At 47.8% G+C, this 25,360-nt stretch overlaps 1 protein-coding gene across 4 annotated transcripts in view; it reads right to left on the bottom strand.

Annotated features, from left to right (window-relative positions):
* Positions 1-25,360, bottom strand: part of CLSTN1 (calsyntenin 1) — a 329,531-nt gene that overhangs the window by 35,023 nt on the left and 269,148 nt on the right. For all 4 annotated transcript variants that reach the window (XM_078642290.1, XM_078642287.1, XM_078642289.1 and 1 more), the window contains one exon: positions 7,623-7,807. In XM_078642290.1, coding sequence (XP_078498416.1) covers positions 7,623-7,807 — 185 coding nt within the window. The remainder of the gene's footprint in view (positions 1-7,622; positions 7,808-25,360) is intronic.

The raw sequence follows: 25,360 nt of genomic DNA, 5'->3' as shown, positions 1-25,360 counted from the left end.
ATGTAGTGCATGACTGCCCTTCTGGCGTCCAGGGTGTGCAGAGCTCTCTCTGCGCTGGTTGTGGGTTTTTGGAAAAAACTCGGTATCTGTATAGACTGGTTCATGTGAAAATTGGATACCACCTTCGGCATGAAGTGTGGGTCAGTCCTCATCACAACTCTATCGTTGTGTATTTGTATGTATGGTTCTTGTAGCGTCAGCGCTTGAAGCTCGCTTACTCTGCGTAAGGACGTTATCGCAACCAGGAAGGCTGTTTTCATAGTTAGCATCTTTAGGGAGGCCTTGTGAAGTGGTTCAAAGGGCTCTTTCATGAGTTCCGTTAGGACTGTGTTCAAGTTCCATGCAGGTGGCGGCACCCGCTTGGGTGGTGCGATCCTTTTCGCTCCTTCTAGGAATCTCTTCACCACCTGTGATGTGAAGAAGCTCCTGCACGTTTCTCCCCTTGTGTAGGCTACTATCGCTGCCAAGTGAACTCTTAACGAGGATGAGCTAAGGTTCTTCTCCAGTAAGTGCGTCAGGTACCTTAGCACTGTGGAGTCCCTCTTCATCTTATTGTGGAGTCTTTCCTGTCTGCACCATATTGTGAATCTTTTCCATTTCGCAACGTAGCACTTTCGAGTGCTGGGCCTTCGTGCCTCCCGAAGTACCCTCAGGGTGCTTTCTGGTAGTCTCAAATGTGCGAACTCTATGTCCTCAGGAGCCACGCTACTAGGCTCATGCTCTCTGGCTCTGGATGCAGTACCTCTCCGTTCTGCATGGACAGTAGATCTTTCCTCCTGCTGAATCTGTGGGGTGCACACTGTGTCATCTCCATGATCTGCGAGTACCAGGTCTGCCTCGCCCACTGCGGTGCGACCAGTATCAGTGTCATGTTGCTCGCTCTGCACTTGCTCAGTACTCTGTGCATCAGTGGTATCGGGGGAAAGGCGTAGGCAAATGTCCTTGACCAATCTATCCATAGGGCATTCCCCAGTGTCCCCTCCTCGGGCTGCCTGGATGCGAAGTTTTGGCATTTTGCATTCTGGCGTGTGGCAAACAGGTCCACCGATGGTGTCCCCCACCTGTCGAACAGGTATCTTGTCTCCTGAGCATTGAGCTCCCACTCGTGGGATGCCGATGTCTGCCTGCTGAGCCAATCGGCTTGTATGTTGTCCTTCCCTGGTAGGTGTATGGCTAGCAGGTCTATCTTGAGAGGGATGGCCCATCTCCATATCTCCTGCGCCAGCGTTGAAAGCGGTGCGGACTGTGTGCCCCCCTGCTTGTTGATGTAGAACATCGCAGTGGTGTTGTCTGTTTGTATCAATACCCTGTGCTTGTACAGTCTTGTTTGAAAGGCCTTCAGTGCAAGGAAGATTGTCTTCAATTCTAAGTAATTGATGTGCTTTGTGGCATCCGTCGGTGTCCACAGTCCCCTCACCTTGAGCTCCTCCATGTGAGCGCCCCATCCCTTCAGGGATGCGTCTGTGGTGATGGTCACTGTTGGCGTTGGGGGCGTTAGAGGCTTTCCCCTTGCTATGTTCTCCATGGTCCACCATGTCATCTCCTTCTGCACTGCGTGCGTTACAACCACTAGATCCTCCCAACTGCCTGTAGCTTGTGACCATTGCTCCTGTAGCCATTCTTGAATGGGTCTCATGTGGAGTCGTACATTCGGTACCAGGTGGATGCATGATGCCATCATCCCCATGATCTTGCTCGCCGTCCTCACTGTCCGAGCTTGTCCCTTCCGGTAGAGGCGAGTTTCCTTCACCAGCGCCCTCGCCCTCTTCTCGCTGGGGAACACCTTGCCCTGTAAGGTGTTGATCTGTGCTCCCAGGAAGATCTTCACTTGTTCCGGCTCCATTGATGATTTCTTCCAATGGATGGAGAACCCCAGGTTTATGAGCGTGCTGGTCACTGTATGTGCGTGCAGCTTGCATTTCTGGTATGAGTTTGCTTTCACCAGCCAGTCGTCCAGGTAAGGGTATACATGTATTCCCTGCCTTCTTAGGTGCGCTGCGACTGCTGCGAGGCACTTTGTGAAAACTCTTGGTGCCGATTTTAGACCGAAGGCCAGTGTCGTGAACTGGTAGTGGCTTTCTCCGACGGTGAACCTGAGCATGTGCTTGTGCTTCCTGTTCATTGGGATGTGCAGGTATGCGTCTTTGAGGTCTATAGTGACCATGAAGTCCCCGGTCTGCAACTGTGGGAGCACCTCTTGCAGGGAGGTCATTTTGAATTTTTGCGTTCTTATGAATTTGTTCACGAACCGTAAATCGAGAATGGGCCTCATTGTCTCGTCTACTTTTGGTACCAGGAAGTATGTTGAGTATACTCCTGTGTTTCTTTCCTTGAAGGGTACCCTTTCTATGGCCTGCTTCTGCAGGAGTTCTTTTGCTTCTTCCTGAAGGCACTGCAGCTGCTTGCTTGCTAGCGGCTTTCTTCTTGGTTTTCTGTTTGTTGGCCTCGCCTCCAACTCTATGCAGTATCCGAATTGGATAATGTTGAGGATCCATTTGTCTGATGTGATTCCTCTCCACTCCTGGAGGTGGAATCTTAATCTTCCTCCCACTGGTGTCCTGTGGTCGTAGGTGTCTAGTTTGTCTTGACCCATCTGTACGTGCTGCCCCCTGGGATCTTTTTTGTGGGTGGGCACACGGATTTTTTTGAAGTCACTTGGAGGTGGGCTGCTGGCCCCCTCTTCTATTTTGTCCCCGTCCATTTCTCCCTCGAAAGGACTGGCCTCTTTGTTGGTACTGCCAGGGCTGTTTCTGATGGCCCTGCTGACCCTGCGAGTCTGCCTGGTGCGTTTGCTGGAAAGCCTGGTGTGATGTACCTGGCTGGTTTCCGCCTCTTCCGCCGGGCCTCCGTGACGGGGTGCCCCTCTTGTTCCCTCTGAACTGCAATGCTCCCATGGATCTTGCTGTTTCGTTATCCTTCTTAAGTTGGCTGAGTTGCTCATCAACTGTTTGTCCGAAAAGCGTACTGCCGTTGAATGGTGTGTTCAGGATGCTGTGTTGCACCTCCGGTTTGAAACCGGATATCCTGAGCCAGGCGTGTCTCCTTTCCGTGACGCCCATCATCATGAGCCTGCTGGCGGTGTCTGCCCCATCCAGGGCCGTCTTAAGGCAAGAATTTGCAGCATTCTTCCCCTCTTCAATTAGCTTTTCGGCTTTCTGCTTGGCATCCTGGGGCAAGTCCTTCACCAACTGCCCCAGTCCCTCCATGATTTGGTACATGTGTCTGTTTACCAGGGCGTTGGAATTAGCCATGCGCCAGTGGGTCGCGGCATTCCGTTCGATCCTTCTGCCCACCAGATCCATCCTTTTGCTCTCTTTATCCGGTGGCGGGCCCGAGGTAGTGGGTACGTTAGCCCTCCTCCTTGCTGTGGCCGTGATAATGGAGTCTGCGGAGACCGTGCCCTGAATGTAGGCCGGGTCCTTTGCGGCATGCTTGTACTTCTTCTCAGTTCTGGGAGTTACTGCCTTGCATGTTGCGGGCTCCCTGAAAGCTTCCTTCCCCTGAGCCAAGACGCTCTCGAGCATCGGGAGGAACTGGCTCCTCGTTTGTGTTGGGAGCAATGTTTCCAGAAGGAAGTCTGCTTTCTGCTTCTCTTCGTCGAGCTTGAGCTTGAAAGCTGCTGCGGCAGATTGTATCACCGCGTTGTAGGCCCCGATGTCGTCCGGCGGCGAGGGCCTCGAGGGGTAGGTGTCGACCACCTCCTCCGGGCTGTCGGTGTCGACATCGATGTAATCTACCTCCTGAAGGTCATAGGGCGCCGACTCTGTGTCTGTCCTGCCCTCATCTTCCTCCCCATAGCTGTAGCTCTCGTGGGGATTCTCGTACTCCTCCTGGTCGTCGAACACCTCGACGTCCTGGTCTTGCTCGGTGACTTCGGCGACCTCTTCTTCTTCCTCCTCGACCGCCTCCAGCACTGGTGGCTTGGTCTTGTGAGGGATCGTGAAGGCCTTCATCCTTGCGTCGAAATCTTTTTTCCGCTGCATGAAGTTCTCCATTTCTGCCTCGAGGCGCCTTCTTTTCTTTTCCATCTCGGCCGCGTGTTCCGCGTCGGATGGTTCCGCCGCTCTCTTCGACGGATGGCTCGTCGCCGTGCCTCTCGGAGTCGAAGTTTTCGACGTCGAACCGGATATCGGGTCTCTGGTCGTCGTCGACAGTTTCGGGTCTTTCTCCCTCGTCGATCGATCCTTTTCGGGGACGATTTTCGACGTCTTCTGCTGATCAGCAGCTCTCGGCGCCGGGGACTCCTTCTCTGAGGATCCGCTGGGCCTGGGAGTAGTCGCGGACGCCGCCTTTTTTGGCGTCGGCGCTTTCGGGGTCTTGCCCTCGATTTTTCGAGACTCAGAGTCTCTCGGGTTCTAGGGGGCCGAAGAGTCTCCTACCTTGTCAGAAGTCTTCGTGTAATCGGTCTCTACGACCGTGTAGCTGTCGTCTTCGGCGGCAGCGTTGTCTTCTTCCTCGGAGGACATCCCCAGCTCGTAGAGCGACGGGGTCGGGGCCTTCCCCTGCAGGGCGGCGTGTGCTACCCTCTGCCTCTCTCTCACACGAAGGGTCTTCGGGGTGAAGGCGGAACAGGCGTTGCAGTCTCCGCTTTCGTGGTCCACCGGTAGGCAAAGGTTGCATACCGGGTGCTGGTCCTTCTGCGCGTACTTGTGGTGGCAGTTACGGCAGAACTTGAACGGCGTGTTGTCCATCCTCGAGCGTCCAGGGCCTCTCTGGTCGCGTGTTCGTCGACGGTCGTCGAAGATCTGGATGGAAAACGCCTTATCTTTGCTTGTCTTTCGTCGGTGAAGTCCCCTGGAGTCTTCAGATGACTTCTCCTCGTCTTTTCTGTATTTTCTTTCTTCTTTCTCCAAAAATGTCTGGAGCCCAAACGGGAACGATCCAGACCCGACCGCGGAAAAAAAGAATCTGAAGATGGCGCCCAAGAGTGGGAGCTTCCGCAGGAAGCATGCCGACGTCACCGGAAATACACCCAAAGGGGGTGTGACGCCGACGCCCACCTGGGCAAAGAGAAAAAAAAAAAAAAAAACAAAGAAAAGACTACGAATCCGGACCCAACCACAAGACCGCGGAATAATGCACAGCATAGTGAATCCAGAAAGATTCACGCTGCAAAATTAGAGATATCCTACATTGTCTTCAGGAGGGGAGGGCTTTGCAGGGTAAAGGTCTGGCTCATTGTCTGTGTGTGAATCAGTGTTGTAGTCTCTCCAGAGATCTACTGGTAAAAGATTATCCCCACCATGATCGTCCTCCTCAGGTTGTGGTGGTGGAGAGTTATTTGGTGTAATAAGTATATGTTCTAATGGTGGGGAAGGTGGTGTAGGTGCATAAACAAACATCTGTTATTCAGCGCCAAGATGCTGTGTCAGGGGTGAACGTGCGTGTTACAAATACACATGTTATGTTATGGTGGTGGAGGAGGACGAGAAGGATGAGAGGGGTTAGAACAGACATTCTTCCTCCTCAAAGGAATGTGATAATGTGTATCCTCTGACTCAGGTTTGTACTTCCGAGGAGGTTTAATAAGAACATGTCCTGTACCGGGATTAATACTAAGTTCCTTTTGTTTTGGGTCCGATTTGGGTGGTGGGATGTCGGAAAACTGATCCTGCAGCTTTGGAGAACATTTTTTCGGTTTCGGCACCGAGGACTTCGGTGCTGGGGTGGGATGAATTTTTGGCGCAGAATATTTCGGTTCTGAAGCAGTCTTTAATTTTGGGGTCAAGGGTTTCAGCTCCGAAGCAGTTTTCGGCTTTGAGCCTGAAGGTTTTGGCTTGGTGTCTGACTCGATCCAGAGCCAGAAGGCTTAGTGATGTGTTTCAGTGCCGTGCCAAAAGGCAGGACGTCAGAAACATCTTCTCTGTGCCGACCGTGGCCCGAAGGCAGGGGTGGAACCGAAGTCTTTTGCTTGGTCTGGGTTGGATTTTGGGGGAAGGGGTATTCAGTACTCACAGGACGTTGACCTTGCAGTATGTCGTCTTCAATCTCGGAGTCCGATTCCAGAATAGATACATCCTGTTCTTCTTCAGCTCTTGTGCGTCGAATTCATCTTGCTCGGATCTTTCACCAAAGATGTCAAGCATGAATTAGATGTTTTGGCTTTGCATTTCACGGTGTTGAGCCAGACTATCGCGGGGCGTTTTCTTTGATCGAAAAAATCTGCACACGTCACAGTCCTGTTCGTTGTGCTCCAGAGCTTAGCACAAGTTGTACACTTTGTGTGAGTCGGTGTGCGGATACTTCGCGTGGCACTGAAGACAGAATTTGAATGGAGTCCGTTCCATCCACAGAGGTGAACAGACGCGGTTAGGCCCAACGGCCTTCCCCAAGTTTTCCGATCGAAATAGAGATTTTCCTCAACCGATACGATACATAGAGAAGTGGGATACACGTTTGAAACAATACCTACGTGGGCAGACTTGATTGCACACCGAGGGGAACCCGGAGAACGGTTTCAAACCGGAGCGTAGCAAAACCGGTCTGAACCCGATGGTGGAAAAAAACAATTTATCAATGGAGTTCATGCCCATGCGCACTATCCCCAAAAGGAAGAGTAACCTTGCCTCATAACTGGAAAGACTTCTTTGAAGAAAAACAACTTGCAAACATCCGGACCCAACACTAGATGGCAGGAGTATGCAAAGCATGTGATCTACAGCTCACATGGCTCGAATATGGGTATTAAGAAAACCTATGTATTTTTTTTTTACCCAAGATAAGTTTAGGAATAGTGTCTTGAGCAGAGGCTCAGCATGCTGAATGGTGAAGGAATCAGGAATTGGACTGAACAATCACCTGAACACAGGTTGACAGACCATAGTTAAGCCATACGGTTCCAAATGCAAGCACAATGTTTAGCTTGTGGGAATATTTAAAAAAAAGAAAAAATCATGAATATGAAAGTGATCAGAGGGTTATAGATCTCCGATTAGGCAAAAGTAATGGGAGGGGGAAGCACCATAATCGACAAGCGGAAGGGTGAACGGAGTTTTGCTTTGCAAATGTGTAACAAGGACACAATAAGGCAAGAGTTAAAAAGTGGACCACCGATTCGAACAAAACGGGGGCGAAATGAAGGGCACAGTCATAAGGAACACAATACGGCAATGGGATCAGAAAGGCAGGGCTAAGTGCAGTGCTATGCAGCAAAAAATGAAGAAGGAATTACCACACGAAATGGACGGGAAAGAAACCATTGCTGAGCATATAGCTGGGTCTGAACTGAGGTGGCGAAGTGAGCTAAAGAATGATGATGGATTCAACCCAGATCTGTGACTGGGGCGGAGTGGCTGAAATGTTTCAGCGCACCGTCCATTATCTCCTTATGTTTGCTTAAAGGTAATAGTAGCAAAAGGCCCATGGGAGAGCAAAATTGATTAACTTATGATTGATGGCATTGACTGGCTCATAGGGGTTTGCCAATTGGCTCCTTGAGACAACCACCAGCACTTCAACAATATAGATTCATCTGCTTCCCCTGCAGCAGTTTCATACGTTCCACCCATTCACACAAGCCTTTCAAAATGGTTGCTCATGGGACCTTCGTATTGTGCGTCCATTTATCCACCCTTTACATAGTTTGTTCTTATGTATGCATAAATGTTTGAGCTGTACTGTACCTCCATGGGGTTGACCGTGATAGTTAGCGCAGAATCATCCCAGTCCATCTCATTCTCTTTGCCGCCTTCCTGGTCGGTGATAGATTTCTGATGTGCCGCTCGAATACGAAATACTCCCAAAATGATCATAAATACCAGAAAACTGACACAAACCACAATGACAATAGTGGCTGCACTGGGAACCACTGTGGAAAAACAGAGTACAAAGTATGGTTAATGCATAGCTCGCACAGGACAGAGACAGAAAAACTTTCTGTAAGAGAGAAGGCAGCACACAGAGAAAGCCAGGAGATCTCAAACTAGGCTATAGGATGCAGCAGACAACTGTATGACATTTTGTAAATATTTGTACTGAATGGCTGTGGAAAAAAAAATATTGCGAAAATCACAGAAACAATTGTTTCTGCAAAATGACAGAAAATTAGATAGGCTGTGTAATCTGTACATGTCTCAGCTGCCCCTTGCTGTGTGGAAGTGGAATAAGTCACGTACCTGTAATGCTACTTACCAGTATGCATCTGTTCTAGGCATGTAGAGCTGCAGAGTTGTACACTATGCATAGATCATAACCTAGTGTTGGGCCCGGATGTTTGCAGTTTGTTGGTGTCCTGAAAAGTTCTTTGGAAGTCACAAGATATGCGACTCCTCCTTAGGACCACATTGCGCAAACTACAGCAGCATTCTCTGACCCTCATCCTAGTTGCTCCAAAGTGGGCCAGACAACCGTGGTACACCACACTGCTACAACTGTCTGTGGTACCACACAAAAATTGCACCTGTCTCCACACCTCTTAACACAGAACCGTGGAGAGATCAGACACCTGGACCCAGCTCAGCTCAACCTTGCGATCTGGCTCCTGAAGTCCTAGAATTTGGATATCTGAACCTTCCTCCAGACTGCATGAATGTCATTAAAGAAGCTAGACGTCCAACAACTAGGGTATGTTATGCAGCCAAGTGGAAACGATTTGTAATTTGTCATAACAACGACATTAATCCTTTAGATGTGGCTATTCAACACATCATAGGTTACTTACTGCATCTGTACAGATGTAACTTAGCCTACACGTCTATTAGACTACATCTTGCTGTAATAGCAGCATATCTGCAAAACAGACAATATCTATCTCTGTTCAGAGTCCCTGCCATTAAAACCTTTATGGAAGGCCTTAAAAGAATAATTCCTCCCAGAGTGCAACCTTCACCTGTATGGAATTTAAACGTCGTTCTCACATGGCTAAGGGGGCCTCCCTTCGAACCCCTGCACAAATGTGAATTACAATTTTTAACCTGGAAGGTTGCGTTCCTAGTAGCGATTACCTCCCTGCGCAGAGTTCGTGAACTACAAGCACTAACCATTCAAGAACCCTTTTTGCAAATGCATCAAAATAAGGTTGTTCTGCGTACCAATCCAAAATTCCTGCCTACAGTCATTTCTCCATTCCATCTCAATCAATCTGTGGAACTGCCTGTTTTCTTCTCGCAACCACAGTCAGTAGCAGAAATAGCTCTTCACACTTTAGATGTCAAAAGAGGGTTGCTATACTACATAGAAAGAACACAACCCTTTCGTAAGACAAAACAACTTTTTGTGTCTCTCACCACTACACAAGGGCAATCCCATTTCAAGATCTGATCACACGCCCACCCGCCTCCCCGGCTTCCCTTGTCTGTTCCTGTATTATCTTGATTTGATACAAATTACACGGGCATCCTTCATGTACTTGCAAAGCTCCATCATTTCCCTAATGGCGAAAAACAATCTGGGGATGGAGCCGATGCCCATGCGTAATGTGGTCCTAAGGAGGAGTCGCCTATCTTGTGACTTCCAAACAACTTTTCAGGACAACAACAAACTGCAAACATCCGGGCCCAACACTAGGTGGCGATCTATGCATAGTGTACAATCTGCAGCTCATATGCCTCTAACTTATAGTTCTGCCAAGGTTTCACATTGTTGAACTATTCAGTTATAAGGCTGGGAATCCTCTGTCGTAAATGTTAACTTCAAGGGCACCAATTTAACATTGCATGACATGCAGCGTTATCCACCTCATTGTATTATCCACATTGTGGCCAATGAGGCAGAGGCTCTCAGCTCCATTCCCCCTAGAGGTTACCATAAGTGACTATCCTACACAGTAAAGCCCCATTAAAGAGGAGAACTGCATATGGATTTGTAACCTGTACTAAGAGTAAGGACCTTTAATTAGAGGTAAAATGTTCTTCTATGGCATGGATCTTACAGATATTCACATGCTTAGATTAGGATTAGAAAGAAGTTGGTGACTGAAAAGACATGTTATTTCTAGTAAAGGCAAGTTTAATGGTAAAGATAAAAAGGCAACCGGCCACCTTGCTCAATGTCAAGCTAATCACCCTCAGCTCCAGGAGGTTGATGAGGAATTGTGACTCTGCCAGAGACCAGAGTCCTCCGATTTCCACCTCTCCCAGGTGGCCTCCCCATGTGATGCGTCTGTCATCAAGGTCTACTCCGGATGCGGAACAGAGAGGGGTCTGTCGCTGGGCTAATCGCTGATTGTTATCCACCTCTGCAGATCTTTTTCAGTCTGCATTGAAATCTGGACCAGGCAGAGAGGTTTCCCGGATGCTGAGCCCACTGGGACTTGAGGTCCCACCGCAGAGCTTGCAAGTGTCATAGGGCATGCTTCACCAGTAGAATGCAGGAGGCTATCATGCCCAGGAGCCTGAGAGTCAGTCTCACTGAAATCTGGGACCGAGACTGAAACATCGGATCACAGCCCGAATGTCCTGGACTCTCTGCTTCGAAAGGAAGCGGAATCGCACTGTATCCAGATTAACTCTAATGAAAGGGAGTGTGTGGCACGGAGTCAGGTGAGAATTTATCATGCCTGTGGGCTTTCAGGACAGGGATGTGAAAATAAGCGTCCTGCAAGTTAAACGCTAACATCCAGTCTCCTGGATCTAGGGCAGACAAGATCTGAGCATCTTGTATTTCTCGTTCCGTAGAAAGGAGTTGATAGGCGCAGTTCTAGTATAAGATGAAGTACTCAATCCTTTTTTGGCAGCAGAAAGTACTGGGAATAGCAACCACATCCTACCTCTGGCGCAGACACCCTCTAGATGGTACCTTTGGCCAACAGATGGTCGTTTATCAGCCGTTCAGAGCGTGGTGACAAAGGGGGCAGTTCTTCCACAAATGGCCGGGCATAACCCGTCTGCACTATTTTGATCATCCACTTTCAAACGTTATGTTGCTCCATTGGGGCAGGTGATGCCAGATGCTGCCGCCAACAGGATGACTGTGCTCGATGGAGGGAGGGCTTGCTAAAGTGGTTTGGAAGCTGCTGCAGTCGGAAGGGTGGGGAGGTGGTGGGGTGGGAGAGTAGAATCAAGGCTGTTGCGGACACCCACAGATGCTGCGCAAGGGGCAACAGTACTGTTACTGTGATCGGGAAGTGAGGAGGAGGCGTCTCAGCTTTTCTGAAAGTGCTCAAAAATACAATTGCTTTGTTGCCAAACGAGTGGGCGGCACAGAACACCAGGTGAATCAGGGACGGTTACACATCCCCAGAAAACCCTATGACCGCAATCAGGTGTGGTGACTGTGCACCACTGTAGAGGCCATAGTCCTGCCTGGAGAGTCCATGGTGTCCAGCCCACACAGGATAACGAACCTCACTGCGTCCAGGCCACCCACCAAGGCTTCGTTCAGGATGATGCAACTCTCTTCAGGAAGCATGGGGAGCAGCTGCACAACTGAGTGCCAGAATGCATTGACCCAAGAGACATTTGCTGTTCTCCGATCGCAAAGCTAAGCTGGCGGAAGAGAAAATTCACTAAAGTATTCGGCCTCTTGGATGGTGGGGTGGAATGGAATGCATTTGGGATAACTTTGGCTTCTGAGGCCTGTACCACCAGGCTCACAGGAAGGGATGCTTGGAAAGGGAGGCTGGGTCTCCTGGGGCAGGACAAAGGCAACCGGCAATCATGCAGTGCACATGATCCCCCCCATGCAAGGTTTAGCCAAGGCCCCGAGGAGAATGTCAGTGAGGGCCTTATTAAAGGGGAGCAGAGGGTCTTAAAAGTTTGCCCCTGGGAGAAGCACTTCTGTCAAGACGTTGGTCTTGACCTCGACCGCAGACAGCTGTACATCAAGGATCTCCACTGCCCTGCAGAGCAATGTAGTGAAGGATGTGCCTTCCTCCAAAACAGTGCCCAGTGGGGAAAGCATACCAGAGTCTTGGGAGGTGTCCAGGCCGCTGGAATCACCCAGCTCCCCACACCAGTTTTACTCCTGGTTAGGGTCTTCCTCAACAGGACCATACCCTTCTCCCTCATCCCCTTCTGGGATAGAGGGCCTGTCCAAAGGTGGCAAATCCAGAGGTTGGTATGGTCTGGACGGCGCAGGAGTCGACGCTGTAAGGCGTTGACTCAGAGTCCGTAATGGGTACAGTTTTGCCATCCAGTGGCATTGGTGGCCCTGGGGGGACTGGAACTGAGGTAGGTAAAAAAGGCACAGAGTCAGCGTCCAGGGTCGTGGAGTAAGCCAATAACGATCATCCAGTTGAACTCCTCACAGCTCTGTGGGGCCCAAACACGTGCCACATGCAGTCTATGGCCCAAAGATGGTGTGCATGGTGTTAGAAAATTCTGGTAGCTGGATGGGTGTCGATCCAGCTCAAGAGAACTCAGGGTAGCATGGAGCGGGCACAGACTCTGGCTCCACAGGAGGCATGCAGGGCCTAGAAGCACAGCGTCAACTTCTTGAACTCACCCGACTAGGGGGAAGAGATCTTAGAATACGAAGACCATCGTCAGTGGGAATGGGTCCAAGAAGGTACAGGGATCTACCCTAGGAACGGTAACTGTGTTCATCACACGCTTGAAAATCGCCTTGGGGTGCATCAACTTCAACTCAATTCAGGCCTTTGGGTAGTGCCAGACCACCGGCACCAGAGAAAGACCAAGAGGGGATCAGACAGACATCTGTCTGACATTTCCCGTAAGGTTTAAACTCTGTAGCTTTTGCAGGGGATATGTCCCTAGCACACTGGAAGTAACAGCTCAAAAATTGTTGACAAAGGTAGAAACATTGGTAAAAAAAAACAACAGAGGTAGCTCTCTGGATCAACGCTGTTGGCATGGAAATAATGGAACTGATGTCAGCGCACCTGGGTGGCGCTTACATGGGCACCGCAATGTCGCTTCCAATGTGGATTACGCCAATGCAGAGCCAAATCGACAACACTTACTAGCGCCCAGCGGTACTTCTTAAAATGTCCAGTCTAATTTTGAGGAATCTGGAGTTATAAATGTCTATCAGAATTTGGCATTTGAGGTCTCTACAATGACCTCTAGCATTGCCAATGAATTTGGGTGCATCATTATAAACAGTAATGTATCTATAGACAAAACAAAGTGTTGAGAATCACCTTCACAAACACAGGATTAATTCTTGGATACAAATTAAGAAAACTGCACAGAGAGGTTTTGTCATCTCAAAAGTCAGCCTTTGTACTTAGGAAAGCCAAATCCATGTTTGCCGAATAAGGGCCTGTCCGATAAACATAATACGAGTCCTTGCTTGAACTTCCAGGTGAAGAAACTGGTGAGAATCCAACCACTGTATCTTAGAACAGCGTATCTGAGTGCTTGGCAAAAATGGGCAACTGCTACCTCCATCAAGGGATCAATAAAGGTTGAGGTCTTGGCCTCTTCATTTGAAACACTTTTGCCTTCCACCTTTTAGTCTTGAGTACGTTTTATCTAGGAAGGGACCTGTATCATGCTAGACCTGTCTGTCTTACCTTTAAAGTCTGCTGTAGCTTTAGTCTCTCTGACTCAAGTGGCAACAAAATATTTTGCAGTGCAGCTAAAACGTAAGAAAAAGAGCAGGGTCCCAATGTGGAGGTCTTTCAAATTGTCCTCCCCAACTTTGGACTCTTCTGGCAAATGTATCAATTAGAAAGAAGGGTCAATGAAGGAATGACCCTGTATGTATCTTAAGCTGAGTCCTGGGAACATCATCAGAAGAACGTTGTATCAGGTTGTCTTTTGTAGACCAACATCAAGGCTATTTTGAATACATGCAATATCAAAATGGACCAATTATTTACTATAAAGTCAACTAATAGTGATTATCATTTTGATCTTGAGCAGCTCTCACCCGAAGATGTTGAGCGGTTAAAAAAAAAAAAAAAGAAGGGGATGGGGTTTAAGTGTTATGCTGCTCCTTTTAATCCCATATAAAAGATACAGAGGACCAGTATCTGGAGAAGTATCCAGTCCGCTGGCAGCTATTTATACCAGTTTTTTAAAAATCATATTGTAATCATCCCTTCCATCATAATTGTCCAAACCAGTGCCATAAAGATTGTGTAAAGTTTGGGCTGTACCACATGGTAAGTGCAGAGTGTCAGAATCCTAAGAATTGCCAGTTGGCTTCATGCTGCTCAGAGCCAGGTCTACCAGGCCTTGGTTGAGGTAGATTCTTCTTGGAGTCAGATAGTAAAATGGGTTGTAATCCCTCTGTCTGTGGCATTTGCCTCCATGTGAAGGGAACTGGTTTAGGCAATGGTACCGGAACCAAAGTCAGTGCTGAGCACATTGTGGGTTCAAGGGGCACAGCATGTGCCGAGGGTGGACCCACCAGCAGAAGGCCAACTAAAGGCCCCTGTGGATTCTTGGGCCCCAATATGCACCAGATTGAGCCAGTAAAGTGCCAAAAATGTGCAGCATGGCTTCTAACAACAGCTGTTGTGTTCATCTTTAAATAAAACAACCAGCACCACCATGCGGCAGACTGTCATAAGTCCTAGTGTTGGCAATGAAGTGCCGGTGCCGAGCACCAGAAACAACTCCATCAAACTAAGCACTGCTGCTAGCAAAACGAGGACGCACATTGACACCCTAGCATTCTCTCTACAGTTCGAGAGTGGAGGGAAGGGGCCACTTCCTGCTTTGTCTACGTAAGCATTTTCTTGGACTTACCCTAAGACTTCGACCACAGGATGATCCGTCATGGGAACGACTTCGGGAACAGGACCTTCCCTTCGACTGGTGGCATTGTGGAGTCGCTGGTGACAAAGTTTGGCCTTGTGGTCCTGTATGCCTTTTCAGGTTCAACTGGGTGCAGTCATGACAGGACCTCGAGTCGCATTCTGACCCCAGGCATCGAAGCCACACTTCGCGAGGGTCTGTCACTGTCACAGACATTTGTTTGTGACAGTCGTTACACAGTTTAACCCTTTGTCGAAGGGATGGACATTTAACCTTGCAAACCGGTAACCGTTTGACAAAAAAATTGGTCTTTAAGACCAAGGAGAAGCTCTGGATCCATGTCTGAAGGCACAGAAAGAAAGAAAAAGACGTCAACATGCATGTGTGGCACTTGTAAGTGGCTCGGCTTGTCACTTCCGGGAACAAGAGTTAGATTACGGCCAGGGAGGAAAGGGGTGAAAAGGTAGGGCTCTTTAGCTTTATGATAACAGGTTTGGATGCACTTAGCTATCCATCTAGCAACACAAGCCTGACAGGATGGCCTCGGAGGTTTTGAAAAGGGTACAAAGAGCTAAGAGTTAGTCAGACTACCGGAAGGGTTGGTCCTGTCAATACATTACAAGACAGTCTTTTTAAAATCTAGGGTATGAAAAGCACTCACTGTTACAGTCTGGCTGCAGAAAGAATACTGGAAGCTTTAAGGTCTGATTGAGGTGGAAAGGGGATTACTACCTTGGGGAGGCACGCTATCAGTTATTACAAAAACCCTGTCCTTGTGAACCTGAAGGAAAGGCTCTTGCAGACCACTGATGCATCAGATAGAAGGGATGGCTATCAGAAAAGCCGCCTTTCACAAAAGGAATTTTAATAGGCAACAGTGCAAGGGTTCAAAGAGTGGACCCATGAGCTTGGAGAGGACTACATTAAGGTTCCACATGGGGGCTACTCTGGGAGGTATTATGCTTTTGAGCCCCCCCCCCACACCCTCAAACCCACATGAATTCACTGAGCACTGGAATTCTAGACAAGGAATAATGTTCCCTCTTTTCATGTGTACTACAATATCGGCTAGATGTAGCTGTATGGAAGTGCAGTTGTGGTCCGAGATGCAAGAGATAAATGATGTCATGGACACTGGACTTTAGAGGAGCCAGTAGCTTGGGAATGCAATAGCGGACAAACCTTTTCCACTTTGCAGTATAGCAAGTCCGCGTGGTAGGGCTGCAGGGTTTGTGCAGAATAGTCATGCACTCCTACAGGAGATGGATAGCCAAACTCTAAGAACTCGGATGCCAGATTGCTAGGCTGAGCTATCTAGGGTCTGAGAACCTGATCTGGCCTTGGTTCTGCTTGAGAAGGCGCTGCCTGGTTGGGAGCTTCTAGTGGGGTCTGATAAACAATTCAAGGATCATCGAGTACCAAGGCTGTTGGACCCAAGAAAGGGCCACCAGGATGTCTGCTGCATCTTTAACATGTACGAAAGGAGTGGGAGAGAAGGAAAAGCGTAGACAAAGATCACTGACCGGTTAATTGACAGAGCACTATTGATGGACACATGGTGTGGGTACCTGGAATCAAAGTTTGGGAATCTTTGATGCCTGCCTACATTGGTCCGACGTGACTCCACGCTGTTCTTCGTGACTGACGGATCCCTTCAAAATGAACATACAGGGGCCTCAGACTTAAACATATTGCACTGACCTAGGTGGCGGTGTCAAAAGACCAACAATCTAGGAGTCTTTTTCTCGCCCCTTGGAGGAAAGATTCCTGATTAGGATCCACTACTTAAATAAGATCAGATTGTCAGAAAGGACGAACTGCAGAGAAACCTCTGGCTTCTTCCACATACAGTTCTAGTCAGCCGTTTGGAGGAACAATTATTCTGTTCAATCCCAAATTGTCGCTTATGAGGGAGGTTTTTTTCCCCTTCTTCGCTCTTTCCTTTATTCAAAAGGTTATCGCATGAAAAAGAAATTTCCAGACTGAGCGTATATCCATTTTAGGCTTGATAAAGATGGACCTATAAAGATCTCTCCATCGAAACGAGTCGACGCTAAATTTCTGTACACAATCTGCTTGGGGAACATCGGTGTCTGAGAAGCACTAACAGTGATTGCTCCAGGCTGTGTTCTAGTATATAAATCCATAACAGATGTGTAATGTGTTAAGACTGATGTGTTAGGTCTAACTTTTGTCTGTGCACTCGCTGTTCATTTTTCATGCATTAGTTAGGATATATTTTTATGAAATGTCAATCGAATCCCCCTTTTTTTTAATTGTGTACTTAGCTGTGTTTTTAATCTGAGAAGATTTTGTATCAGGCTTAATAAATTGTATTTTACATTTTTTAATATATTGGTTACATAATTTTCCTTTGTATTTGGTAGCTCTATCGAGATTTAAAAACGTGGTGAATGGGGCGTGAACCAAATGAATGAGTAGAATGGTTATGTGAAGTCTGCATGTGTGCATTGGTTCGCAAGGGATTTTTTGTTTTTTCACATCTTTGTGTTGCTCTGGATGGCGAATAGACCCATCGGTGGGACTCACCAAAGGTGGAAATTTGGGTGCTTGTGGACCTCTTGAAGTGTCCTGCTGAGAATGGCCATACAATTGTTATCCACTCCAGGAGGTACTTTGCCACAAGCTGCATGGAGTGGTGGATAGCCTATTGACAAATCTCCTGCCCTAGTGCTGACAGCAGGGGAGGTTGTGTGCCCACTTTATTTCTAGAGATAATACATGGTGGTCATGTCAATTTTGAAGTGAACCACTTTGCCCCAAATGACATAAAAGAAGTATTTGAGAGCTAGGCATATGACCAGGAGCTAAAGGTAACCGATATGGCAGCCCTAGTATTGAGGGGGCCACACACTCTGTACTATCATATTGTCTAGCTATGCCCCCTCCCCACAGCCTTCGAGAGATGTGCATGTGGTAATGGTCACCTGAGTATCAGGGTCGGAGAAGGGCACACCCTGCCCGAGGTTGCTGCTATTCTACCACTTAAGTGAGCAATGGGTGCTCGCCTTCAACACTAGATCCGCCAAGTGACATTCCACTTGTGACAACTGGTTCAAAAGGCACTCATTCAACATCTGCAACTGGAGCTGGGCATGTGGGCCTATGGTGATGCACAAGGTCATAATACCTAAGAGGCGTATTACTGTTCTTTGCTTTGCCTGTTAGAGCTTTTTGGACGGACCCCAGGAAGGGCTGGATCAGAAGGGGCTGAAGGTGGGGCATGGAGCCCTTAATGGTGAATTCCAGGCTGTGGAAAAGGGAACTCTAGCTAGGCACTGCTTCCTGTCAGTACTCTTATCAGCCAATGGTTCAGATGAGTAAACAAATCTGTGCTGCCTCTCCTCAGATGAGCAGCTACCACCAGCAGGCACTTGGTGGTCACCCTTGAGGCGGTGGTGACCCCCAAGGTCAGTACTTAGAATTGGTAGCGCTAGCCACTTATCACCAACGCAGAGGTCACACAAGTGGGTGGGTGGACTGCTTAAGTAGGTGTCCTTGAGGTCTAATGCGGTCATGTAGTTGCCTTGTTTGAGCAGAGGAAAGATGTCCTACAGGGCTCTCATGTGGAAAGCCCCAACATGATGCATTTGTTAAAGGGCCTGAGGGAGCTATCCTTCTTGGGAAAAAAGATGTTAATAGAGTAGACACACCCTGACCCAGTGGCGAGGGGGAACCCTTTCTATTGTGCCCTCAAGGAGGAGACCTTGCATCTCTTTCTGGTGAAGGTGGAAGTGTTCTTCTCTGAGGGAGTGCACGCAGAGTGGGATGTTTGGGGGTTTGTGAGGCGTTCTAGGTAGTGGTCATGATGTGATAACTGTGATAAGCCACTGGTCTGAGGAGATTTCTTCCAGGCGGGGGATGAAAACTTACAGTCTCCTCTCCGACAGGTGATCTAGGGGTACGGGTAGGGGATAGTGGATTTGGGAGGGAAGAGACTAGGCAAGTCAGTGTTCAGAGGTTTAGGCCCCTTCACAGGATACTCCTCCAGCGCTACCCTCATTATTATTGCTTCTATAGGCACCTTTGATATAGCTCCTTTCTGGCCTGCTGGAGGAAGGACTGATGTTGCCTCACATACGAGTGTGGCAGGTCGGGCTAAGGGGCCTTAGCTATTCCTCTAGCATCGGGAAATTGAAAGGCACCCATTAATTTTGCGCTATTCGTGTCCTTCTTGATCTTTTCCAGCATCTCAAACCTGTGGCCCACAAATGGGTGCTCCCCATCAAATGGGAGGCTGAGGAGATGCTGTTAGAACTCCAACTTAAACCCACAGATCCGGCACTACGTGTTACATCATTTAAGGAGGATGCTGGTGTTACCCACCGGCAAGCTGTGTTCGCCACATCTAGGGCACAAAAAGGATTCGCTATGGAGAGGATCTTGCCCGCGGACACTGTCTCGTCCCCATTCTTTCTGAACTCATCTGGGAGATGTTTAACCAGCTCCTATATCTCCTCCCGGTATACAACGGTAACCACGCATTTTTTTACAACGCGGTACCGTTACCACGCTACTTTTACCACGCAAGTCGATACAACGACTTGCGCTGGGGGGCGCTCCAGGATAGTAAATATATTAATTTACTATCCAACTCCTTTCCCTAGAGTCCACGGGGACTGGAGTTGGAATAGTAAATTAAAAAATTTACTATCCAGCGCCCCTCCACGCAAGTCGTAACGACTTGCGTGGTAAAAGTAGCGTTGTAACGGTACGCGTTGTAAAAGTACGCGTGGTACCGTCATATATCCTCTCCTCCCACTGGGAACTGTTGTAGCAGGAGATCAGCCCTATAAAGTTGGAAAACCATCACTGCGGCTGCCCTTTTACTTGCTGAGTCGACCTTTCTGCTTGCTTTGTCAAACAATGCAATATCGCCTGTGACCTGAGCAGAGGCATACTTACGGGCAGTATGTATTACTAAGGAATAACAGGGACATGGCCCATGATGGCGACAGCCAGTGGGGGAGGGCTTATGAAAATAAGTTACTCACCAGTAACAGTTCTCCAGTATTGGTATCTTCCATAGATTAACATGCTTGAATCTCTCCACCTCGAACTGGGAGTCCCATGGTACCACAATAAAGCAGTATGCATCACTATCATAGTCTATATTGACAATGAAAAGTCAGTTTAATAGCCCTTGTCCTTTCTGAAAAGGACCAAACTTAAACTATAACCAATCAGGCAACATCACTCTCTAGAACACTCCCAACAGAGGCCGAGCCCCTCACATTTTCAAGCACAAGTAGGAATAAATAATCCCGAGCTAGTAGGAGGGTGGGTCGCATGTGAATCTAAGAAAGATACAAATACTGGAGAACTGCAGTTACTAAGAAACGTATTTTCTTCTCCACTATTGAATCTTTCATAGATTCACATGCTTGAATCAGAATAGCAAGCAGTTAATGTATTGCTATATCTTATAGTATTAGAGCAAATAGCGAATGGTGGGTGGAAAATATATACATAACATTCACATGCATTTTAATATTTCAGACACTAAATTCGCAAAAATACAGAAGCAAACACATGGAACCAAAAGAGGCTCCCCTTATTGACTTAACTGGTAGAGTAAAACCTGCCAAACCCCTGCATCACTGTGCTGTGCCGCTTACAGGTAATAATGCAGCATGAAAATCTACAAACTCTTCCAAGTGGCAGCACAACATATCCTCGAGAGGCACTTCAACAAACAAAGTAGTTGAGGTGGAAACTGCTGTAGGTAAGAGTGCCTTGGTTTTCGCTATGAGGGGCTTTGCAGGCTTGGAGTAGCAGAACTGGATTGCAGCTGAAATTCATCGAGCGATGGTTGCCTTTGTGACTGGAACGCCCTTACGAGTGTGTCCAACAGTTGGTCAGTTTTCATGAGTTGTTTAGTGCAACGTAAGTAGAATTTTAGATATCTTTTCATAACTAGTTAATGAATAGACAAGTCAGCTGGTGATGTTGGATTCGGGAAGGAAGTCCGAAATAGAACAGGTTAATTAAGGCGAAAATTCGAAGGAACCTTGGGAATAAATCTTTGGATTGGTTCTGAGAAGTACTAAATTGCTTGTGAAGAGCAAGAAAGTTCTTGAGTTGAGAAAGCCTGTATCTCTTCTAACCCCCTGGTCAGTGAGCACTAGTAACAAGGCAACTTTCCATGTGCGAAATATAAAGTTTGCACTTTTCATGAGTTGAGATAGAACTATGTTTAGGTGCCAGTCCAGGAAAGAGCCCTTACTGGAGGAAAAAACTCTGATTTCATGAATTGTTCGATGGTTCTGCTGCAGCAGAAAGAGAAAATGTGATGAGCATCTATATCTGGTTATCGATTTAAGCTGTATCTTAACAAACATATGTACCAACTGTGACTGAGTTAGCAAGAGGAGATAGGGTAGTTACCTGCCAGATTATTCTAGTAGAGCATGTAGGTTTGATTTCTGGTGCCATAGGCAGACATGCTTCCATTACGGTTTACATGTCTGTATCTTGGCTTCTGCCTTGACTTGGATATAGTACACCTGCAGTCCTGAAGAATATAGAGATCATTGAATCCACGGAATTTAGGAGACTTGCACGTAAAAGGAGAGAATTCGGGCCAGGATGAAGGACCTGGCTTAGTTAATCGCTAAACGTTTATGGGATGTTAGTAGGTGAATGTGGTTGTATTCCAATAGCAGGAGAAGCTCCATGACCCAATGCTGCATGGGCCACCTGAGAGCAATCCAGATGAGACGACACTGCTCCGCTTTCCTTGCACACAAGACGAAAGCGGTCAGGTCAGGATGAAGGACCTGGTCTTAGTTCATCGTCAAAAGTTCACAGGATGTTAGTAGGTGAATGTGGTTGTATTCCGATAACAAGAGAAGATTGGTGAACCAATGCTGAGTGGGCCACCTGGGGGCTATCACAATGAGTCAACACCGCTCCACTTTCCTCATGCTGAGAACCCTTGGTAGATCCTGGACCATCTGTCCAAAGGACTTCCCTCACAATACTGGATGTGGATGCCAAAATGCATAGAATTGGCATTTGCGGTTCTTGTTTGTTGCAAAGGGATTTAGAGCTGGTTTGCCCCAAAAACGAGAAGATCATATTTAGAACCGACTGATCAAACTCTGATTCGTGGAGGCTGTTTTAAGTTCTGCTTAGCAGGTTTGCTAAGCGATTGCTGGTCCCAGAAACATGATCGCTATAAACAGTTAGTGTGTTTTGTTAACCGGCTACAGACATCCTTGCACAGCACCAGTGATCTTGTGCCACTTTGTATGTTCATGTATTGCATGCAGGTGGTATTGGCTGTGAAAGCGAACACTGAAGACCCTATTATTGGCAGGAAAGCTTGGAGACGAAGTTCTATGGCTTTGAGCACCAGGCGATTGATAGGTATGCTCTTCTGGAGTGGAGACCAATTTCCTTGAATTTGCAGGTTCTGTAGATGACCGCGCCAGCTCTCCAAGGAGGCATCTGTAGTCGTGACAAAGTGCAGTATCGGAGGTAAGAACGTGAGGTCCTCTGACAGGTGGGAGGTCAGGGACTACTAGGCTAACTAGGCTAGAGCATCCATCATACCTGTTTAAAGTTAATCAGGCCTTTGAATAATTCTATTGTTTGAATCTATTGTTTTTGTAGCTGTTCCAAAAGGCTCTCATTTTCAGGCGTGCAAGAGGGATCATATTGACTGCGGAGGACATGATGCCCAGAAGCTAATTGAACAGACACTGAATTTTTTCTTTTCTTTTTCATAGTTCGAGATCCAGTTCCTAGAGCCTTCGTTGTTTGGCTTGGGATAGAAAGTCTTTGTCTTGGACAGTGTCTAGTGTTGCAACCCAGAAACTGTATCTTCTTGCTGATCTGTGATAATTCACAAGAAGACTTAGATTGTGAAACAACTTTAGGCAATCCTCTGTGGCCTTGGATGCTTGAAATGCCATTGGTGCTTTTATTAACCAGTTGTCGGGGTAGGGGAATACCTGATGACAGCCCTTCCAGAAAAAAGCTGCCGCAAGGGCTAGGCAGTTGCTAAAAAAAGTTGGAAGCTGATTCGAAGCAAAATGAGAGAACTTCGATGCATGGTTGGGAATGCAGAAGCAAGAATCCTGTAAATTGAGAGCGGTCATGTGGTGATGGAGAAGGTGACCACGTAAAAGGATTGTTTCCGGAAATACTTGTTTAATTTCCAGAGGTCTATAATGGATCTCTACTCCTCTGTTTTCATATCTATGAGGAAAAACCAAGAATAGAAGCCCGTTCATTGCTGAGAATGTGGGCTTTCTTCTGAGGAACCCTTGGTTAGCATAGCTAGCACTTCCTTACAAAGCAGATGGAGATGAGGTGGGCGCCCTCGTTTTGGTGGAGTGGTGGAAGGAATCTGGGTGAACTCTAACCTCTGAATATACGTGATGAGTTCCAGGAATTATTTGTCCAATGCTATTTTCTGTCACAGATTACAAACGTTTGGAATTGTTTCTCCCACAGGGTGAAGTAAGCAGCACCAGAACGTTGTCACTGTAGGTAAGGTAGCCCAAGGGCTATTGAGATGGTTGTTAAGTCTGGTACCTCTGGTATCCTCATTGATGCGGATAAGTGTCTTTCACTGGTCCCTCTAAAGGGTGTTTCTTTTGAATTGTAATGTATTAAAAGAGCTTGCGGTATCAGAGTCAGCCTTGACTGCTTGCAAGGCATCGTCAACGTGTTTGCCAAACAGAACGTTGCCACGGTATGGTAAAAATTAGATATATTTACACCTCATGTTCTAAATGTTGTGGCCCTTGAATCAACCTTGGCGTCTAAGGCCCACTGACCAGGCCAGTTGTGGGAATACTATTGAAGCTATATCTATGGTGCAATCTATGTTTTTTAATGAGGAAAGTTTTGCCCCACTGCAGAATCTTTTTTGGTTTCTTTCATTTCTGTCTTCCGGCAGAAATTCTATGTATGTGGCAATGTCTGACCACATCTGGTGGTTATAACTGCCACGTATAGCCAGTGAATTGGCAGCCAGAACAGTAGCACCGGACATAGTTGAGAAAGCCTCCTTGCTGGTCAGACTCAAAGAAAACAAACAGACTGCTTGTGTGCTACTGGATGTTGGAAGCATTAGCCTGCTCGTTCCCTAAGGGTATGGAAACCACAAAAAACTATCTGGTGGGGAATCCACTGGTTGCGGCCCTTCTCTTTATCATCACCAGATGTGAACGGGTCTTTCCCAGGAAGCATGGTAATATTTGACACTGGGATCATTCTTGGGATGGAAGGAGCATCGGAGGATACTGATGTATTGAACAAGATGCGACCTTGCAGGCTCTGGAAAGGGTTTGCAGTAATTCTGTAACATGCCTTGTAGGTCTAGTACTAGTGCTACATGGACCCAACCCATGCTCTGTAGTTGAAGGCGGAGCGAAGTGATGAAATTGCTCCACATATTGTCTCTCTGTACATCGCAGACTGTTGCAGACATGCTCATATTAGTCCCCTTAATTCCCGACATAATTTTGATTATGTCTTTTTTTCGTGTTCATGGCTAGGGTGCTCTCGTCATCGACGAGACAGACTTAGGCGACTGGGTTGCCGTCGACAATGTTTGTCGGAGGTGAAGTTATTGGAGATGAGGTTATTAAAGACAAGGTTATTGGAGAATAGGCCATCGTCCCAGACCGTTTTAGAAGAGGCCGTCATAGACAGTCTTAGATGAGGCAGTCATAGACAACAGTCTCAGACGCCGCCGTCATCGATGACCATTGTAGATGACCGTCGTAGACTACTATATTAGACAAGGCTGTCTTAGACTATCATCATACATGAGGCTGCCGTAGATAACCAACTTTGGCTGATTTTATGTGAATATTTTCAGTTTTCAAAACTTCACACTTAGAACATTTTCGAGTCAAAATGGGTCAATGTATTCCAATGGCAGGTAATAAATTACAGGTTTTCAGGTGAGTACTTGGTCGGTGAAGTTGAGGTTCTGGGCAGAGACTCAGGGGTCCTCCAGGGTCAGGTAAGTACAGTTAGTTCAATCCAAGCTACACAGGGGTAGCCGGGTGCAGAAGTAGGTAGGCCAAATGATATCCAATGAGGGAAGGGGGTCCTTCGGTTGGTGGCTGCTGGCTAGCAGGCCACACGGCTGTGGGAGCTGGGCTCCTGGTCACTTGCTCAGGGCAAGGAGGGGGGGGAAGTAGGATAGGACACAGGGATCACAGCCAGCGGCACTCGGGCCGCTGGGTGCAGGGTGCTTTTGAGCCGTCGGGCGCTCAATATTATCCAATGGGAAAGGTCAAAAAGGAACAAAGGCTGAAGGCTCAGAGACGGAGACTCTCCAGGGGCGACTAGCACTTCGAGAGGTAAGTTGGGATCTTGGAGCACAGGTAGGTACCCCAAAGGGAGGCACAGGGGGCTGTAGGGTGCCGGGTGCAGGGGTGTCTTTGGGTGTCGGAAAAGCTTACCCTCTGCTGGTCGCGGTTGGGGTGGCCCCTGATTCTGAGTCTGCAGGCATCGGCTGGTTCGTCGAGGAGGGTCTTTGGGCACTGGACTTCGGGTCCCAGTCGCCGGGGGGACGTCCTCGTGGTCTTAGTTCAGGTTGGCTCAGCCCGGCTGGTGCAGAGTGGGCGGGTCCGGAGCTTCCTGGTGGGCACCATGTGGGTTGTTGCAGCAGAGCCTATGCTGATGGGAGTCCCAATCTTCAAGAGGGTCAAGGCAGGCAGGTCCTCTGGGTGTCCCAAGGTTGCTGTCCGCGGGGGTCGCCGGGT

The sequence above is a fragment of the Lissotriton helveticus genome, chromosome 5_1, assembly GCF_964261635.1.
Source record: "Lissotriton helveticus chromosome 5_1, aLisHel1.1, whole genome shotgun sequence".
Taxonomy (NCBI): Eukaryota; Metazoa; Chordata; class Amphibia; order Caudata; family Salamandridae; genus Lissotriton; species Lissotriton helveticus.
The sequence above is the reverse complement of the archived record's forward strand: the minus strand, read 5'-3'. Positions and strand labels throughout refer to the sequence as shown.